The following is a 6,136-nucleotide window of genomic DNA, read 5'->3' as shown; positions in this document are numbered from 1 at the left end:
TCTATTCATTAATCTTTATCTATCTATCTATCTACCTCTTTACCTACCTATTTACGTATCTATTTAATCTTTCTGACACAGGTAGCGCGCCGGGCCATACCAGGTGATACTAGGGACGCGGCCATTCACGAGATGCAACAGAGAAGCAAGGTCAAGGTGGTGAAGATGCTGGTGGTGGTGGTGATCATCTTTATGCTGTCTTGGCTGCCTCTTTACGTCATCTTCACCAGGATCAAGGTAAGGGAAGGTGATAGAGGGGAGGTGATGGAGGGAAGGTGAGGAGATTGAAGGAAAGAAATAAAAAAAGAAGAGGTGGAGAAGGATGGAAAGGGAAATCAGTGAAGAGAGAGAGAGAGAGAGAGAGAGAGAGAGAGAGAGAGAGATGAAAAGAATATAGATAGAGGGAAAGTAAAGAGATGAAGGAAAGCAATGGAAAGGAGAAAGAAGAATAAGAAAATGAAAAAGGAGATACTTTACATACAGGTGAGAAATGAGGAAGCGACTCAAAGAAAACAAACCACAAATCTGAGCAAACACTGGAAAAAAGGAAAGGAAAATGAGGCAAAAATCTTCAGGCTTTGGTGGGTTGCTTAAAGGGGAAGAAATTCATGAGGTATTAACTGGAATTTAATGTAAGTCCAAAGCTGTTCTGCAATCTTTATGCAGAAGTGAATTTTTCTTAACTATAATCGTCTGACTTAACTTGAAATAAAATACGAAGTTCCTAGTTTTCTTTCAGAACGCTTCAAAAATTTTATCCTGACCGCAGCAGTGAGTTTCTCTAAGCTGAATAATAGTCTGATCTATGCCGGAATACTACGAAAGTTTGTATAATGTGACCCAAAAGGATTCAAGAAACAGAAGGGGTAATTTGATACTGTTCTCTCTTATTTGTGCACAACGCCTGACTTCAGCCGGAATATTACACAAATTCCGCACATCGCAAGCAAAGTGTTAGAGAAAAAGAGAGACTGAGAGAAGGAAAAGACGGTGGATAAAACGAACGGATGAGAGAGAGAGAGAGAGAGAGAGAGAGAGAGAGAGAGAGAGAGGGGGGGGGTGATAAATTGGTTAGAAAATGGAACCTGTAAAACTAAGAGGACTGGGGAAAAAAATCAAGGTAATTATCTTTCTTGACACGATACTTTTGAACCAGTTTTGCAAATCCTTTCTCGTGCGCGACTAGTGATCCAATTTATCTTTCCTTGGCTCATTATACTAATCTCTCTCTTTCTCTCTCTCTCTCTCTCTCTCTCTCTCTCTCTCAAGGCTCTTCCGTGTGTGCAGATCAAAAAATACTCTCGGATTCCTCTTCGCTCTCAGGACGTGGGACAGGCGAGAAATTAATGTAGAGGTTCACTGAAGTCTTCCACGTAGTGTTCAGTAATTTCTTTTTTTTTTTTGGGGGGGGGGAGAAGTTAGATAAAAAAACAGAAAATTAAAAGCAGATCATACACATCCATGAACAGTCCTCAGAATGTATCGACTCTGGCTCTTTTCTTCTTGCTGATTACATGCGACCAGACTTTGTTAGTGCAGGCCGAGCAAAAATTCTATAGTCTGCAATACCTAGTAAATGTGTTCTGCTTTATAATTTGAACCATTTAACTGTACACATAATTGTAGGAACGTATTTTACAATCTGTGTGTAGCTGATTATCGAAAATATCTATGTAAGTGAGGTGAGGGTGGGAAGGGAACCCAAGGATGAGGTGGAGAGACAGCATGGAGAGAGAAATAAATGAGGATGGTTTGAGTTGTGAGGGAGAGGAGCCTTGTGGGAGGAGAGAGCGACATGGAGGTATTTCTTCATGACAAGCTTCTCCAAGATTAAGGTGTCTGGCTAAAAAAAAAAAAAAAAAAAAAAAAAAAAAAAATGTTAGGTGCGATGTGGGTGTGGGCACAGACAGTTCTGGTTCTATGTGCGTGCGAGTAAAATGTTAGTGAAATATAAGACAAGGATAAACTTCTTTGACTCTAACCCACAAAGGTCTCCAGTCTAATGCTACTTTTATACATTCATCTATCCACAGTACCAAACACTTCCTACCATTACTCATTTAACGCCTACTTGTTGCTTTACCGACTCCTCTGCCTTCTGTCTATCCTATTTTATGATCTATCCTTTCATTCTCTCATTTCCAATTAGTTTCTACCACTTTAATTTAGGGCACATTCGTCTCTCTTCACCTCTTCCTTTAATCTCTCATTGTAAGTGTGCTGAGAGTCAAGGGTCACAACAACACCAACACCAAGGCATTCTGTGTTGTAAAAAGTGTGTGTGTGTGTGTGTGTGTGTGTGTGTGTGTGTGTGTGTGTGTGTGTGTGTGTGTGTGTGTGTGTGTGTGTGTGTGTGTGTGTGTGTGTACTCCCAATCGCTTCTTACCACCGTTCGATTAAGGCTTTCTTTTTCTTTTACTTTTCTTTTTTTCTTTTTTTACCAACTCCTTTTCCTTCTGTCTCTCTCTTTATGATGTTTCCTTTCCTTCCCTCATTTCCCATCACTTTCCACCACTTTTGTTTAGAGTCTTTTTGTCACTCTTCAACTCTCCCTTCTTTCTCTTCCTTTTCACTCATCTTCCCCTCCTCTCACTTCCTATCTCTTTCAACTAGTTTCTTCTAGGGCCTACTTAGCTGTTTTTAACTATCCCTTCTATCTCTCCCTCTTCATTACCTCTTCCATCCCTCCTTCATAATCACCATCTTTCCTATCTATCTCGATTACGACCAACTCCCTCTTTAATTTGACCTCTCGGATTCACGGGACGACAACAAGAAAAGTATGTACAGTCCCGCAACGCCTTTCCCACGATGAAAATTTATCTGCTATATTCTGCTATTTCGTTTCTTACTTGTTCTATCTGCTATCTATTTCCTCTTCAGTCTCGCCACTTTTTTTTTTTTAAATAATATTCTTTCACTAGCATTTCTGCGTTCTTTCTTACACACTTTTTCTTTTCTCATAATGTTTTTTCATACACCAACCTTTTTTCCCCTCACGATGTCCTTTTTGTTTTCACCATGTTCCTTTCTAAACTGTCAACATTCTTATATCATTATCGATTCTTACATCATGCTTTTTTTTTATATTTCACTGTGTTTTGTCTTCTTGTCTCACCAAACTTTCTTCAGTCTCACCAAATTCCTTCTTACATTTCGTTCTACATCCTTTTTCACCAAGTTCTCACAGTCTTCTTGCATTCCCCTGACAGCTTGGTGACGAGTTGGGTGAGCAGGAGGGGGCCGTGCTGGCGATCGTGGCTCCTATGGCCCAGTGGCTCGGCTCCTCCAACTCCTGCATCAACCCCATCCTGTACGCCTTTTTCAACAAGAAGTATCGCAATGGATTCCTGGCCATCGTCAAGAGTCGCTCCTGCTGTGGCTCCCTCCGCTACGACACCTACTCCTACTCCACCACCCGCAGGTCCTACTACCCCTCCTACCGCTCCACCGTCAGGTCAGAGGCAGGAGGGGCTGCAGTGGATCCAGTGCGACGACACAAGACTCCTGCAGCTGGGAATATTTACACTCTTGAAGAAAGGGCCAACACAAGAACAAGGTACCATCACCATCACGCTACCAGGATCAGAAGCACCTTAGCCAATGGTCTCTCCCCGGCCCTCCATCTAGCCGATCTTGCCCATGACTCAAGCGCAGACCAGAAGCTACCTACATCCATTCTGGGTGGCATCAATGTCGTTGAGGTGGATGACCATAACGGATACATAGAAACCGACCGATCTTTCAATAATGGCAAGCTGGACGCGGCGGACTAAGAGACGAGTCACCGGTGAAGCTGTAGCATTGTCTTATCTTTCCCAAGGGTTGGAACACTTCGCATCTTTCTAAACCTAAAATCCTGAAAAACTTTCTGGGCTCTGTGTCCCAGCCAGGAGGAGCTATGAGGTTCTACTGGCAATATTCAGAGGACACCTGGGGGTGTTAAAGGGGGAGACACGTGGAATGTTGTTATGATTAAGTTTCATTCATCCATGCCTCACCCTCAGTGCTCGCCCTCTTGTCATCATCACAGATCTCCAACACCAGACCAAGATTATACTACCACGGTCGTAAATCCAAGTAATGACTTCATACAAAATCACCCAATGGTGGGAACGATTCTTAGTTGATGGATCAATAACTCTACATATATACAACAAAAAGGATGACAGTAACCTAACACAATAAAACAAATTTACTAATATAGATCAATATTCAGTTTCTAATCAGTATTACCCACACACTATAGAGAGATCCTTCTAATACACTGTTGCACTAGCCGTGTGTGTGTGTGTGTGTGTGTGTGTGTGTGTGTGTGTGTGTGTGTATTTTGGGCAGCCGAAACTACACATTCAAATCGCACCAAAATTGGCTCAAAAATCGCAAAAAAATCGCTGATGTGAAAAAACTTGGTCCCATCACGATTGAAAAACTTTTACTATAATTAATGAACGATCACATTTTGACCAAAAAACGCTGCTCTCGAAGCCTGGCATAGGATCTCCGTAGAATTTTTTGCCCAGAGATAGAACTAAAATAAACTGTAGCAGTAGCCGTGTGTCTGTGTGTGTACTTCGGACTTGCGTTCGGACAACTTGGGTTCCATTCCCGAAGCTGCAAATAACACGATCAATTGGTTAGCTGCAAAAAATCCAAGTGACAACGTTACACTAGAACAGCACATAAACGCTAGAGCCATCCGCAGGAGCAAGTGCGAGGGGCCCGAAGGGCCCACGAGCACTTGTTGGTAAGTATAAAACGAAAATCACATAAAGCTCTTTAGGTAGTATAACTCGAAGTACTTATAGTTCTTGAAAATCGAATCCATACCTAAAGCAATATGTTTTGGGGGACATAACCACAGTACAAGTTAGGTTGATACATAGCAATAGTTCTTAGTTATTTGTAAATCGGAATAATAATGCATGTCAATATAACATTCAACTGTCTACAACCCAAGTGAAATGTAACAGTGGCATGCTTATTACCACCATTCATATCAGACTCTACAGGTAATACTGTAGGCTACACAACACAATAAACCATTGTCAATCATCTGAAAAGCCAGTAATACATGTATCTCACGTACTCGAAAATGAATCTGTCCCTCACGTACAATCTACCTAACAGGTATCTATGTAGCCTATTTACAGCAGGACACCTAATCCTGGGAGTACTGCCTGCGACAAGAACTTAAGTCTATCTATGATATTGTTCCCACACTCTGTCTAGTTAATCCTCTTGAACAAAGTTTTATTTTATATATATATATATATATATATATATATATATATATATATATATATATATATATATATATATATATCATCTGCAATATAGAAAATAATTTGCTAAAGATGAAGTGCTAAAGGGCCTGCTAAGCTCAAGACAATAATTAGTGTCACAGAGTATTGATGAACTGGGTGTGGATCCCCTTTTGCCATATTAGCGATGTTTTTATGTCCATTTATTTCTATTTAGCAACATTATTAACCAGGATTTTACCAATGTTTAGCAATATTAGCCTATTTTTAGCCATTTCCTAGACATTTTTTGTGCCTAGCGACTTTCCAGCAACTTTTGAGGGCAAGATTAGTGGCTGTGTCGGTTTTTGGCACCCTCTAACAACTACTGAGCAATATTTTTAATTGTTTTTGGCACCCCTGTTCAATCGTCCTCTGGCAGGCAAACAACCCATCAGTCAGGAAAGAGAATTCGACGGCTGCACAGTCCTGCTTGGTCCAGTGGTTAGCATATTGACGCGCTAGTAGAAGAACCAGACGTCGATTCTCCGGCAGGTTTGATCCCTGGACGATTTTTTTTTTTTTGCTCCAACTTGTTTGAGTTCACTGACTTGCGGATCTTGACGGCAAAATTGTCTGCCCTAATTAACCTCGTGCAGTCGATATTCATTATTCCTAAACCTTAGTAGTAGTAGTAGCAGCAGCAGCAGAAGTAGTAGTTATTGTTGGTGTAGCTCCGGGTTCATCAGAAATGTGAACCAAGTGGACTGCTAGCTGAAATTCCCCTCTAACTGCGGTCCACCATCCTCCTTTTGTGGATAGGGTGGGAGCTGAGGGACGTTTGTATAACTGGGCAGTGGAACCGCCCAGTTATTTCGGTGCCACTACGTGAA

The 6,136-nt window shown here is 41.4% G+C and overlaps 1 protein-coding gene across 1 annotated transcript in view; it reads left to right on the top strand.

The window, feature by feature from the left end:
• The window catches only part of LOC145417835 (neuropeptide SIFamide receptor-like), a 403,026-nt gene extending 399,250 nt beyond the window's left edge, over positions 1 to 3,776 (top strand). The window contains exons 6-7 of the mRNA XM_080286455.1: positions 82 to 237; positions 3,213 to 3,776. Coding sequence (XP_080142581.1) covers positions 82 to 237; positions 3,213 to 3,776 — 720 coding nt within the window. The remainder of the gene's footprint in view (positions 1 to 81; positions 238 to 3,212) is intronic.
• Positions 3,777 to 6,136: the final 2,360 nt, after the last annotated feature.

The sequence above is a fragment of the Coenobita brevimanus genome, chromosome 111, assembly GCF_032717465.1.
Source record: "Coenobita brevimanus isolate Jiangsu-jjx chromosome 111, ASM3271746v2, whole genome shotgun sequence".
NCBI lineage: Eukaryota > Metazoa > Arthropoda > Malacostraca > Decapoda > Coenobitidae > Coenobita > Coenobita brevimanus.
Note: the sequence above shows the minus strand (reverse complement) of the source record. Positions and strands in the feature narration are given on the sequence as shown.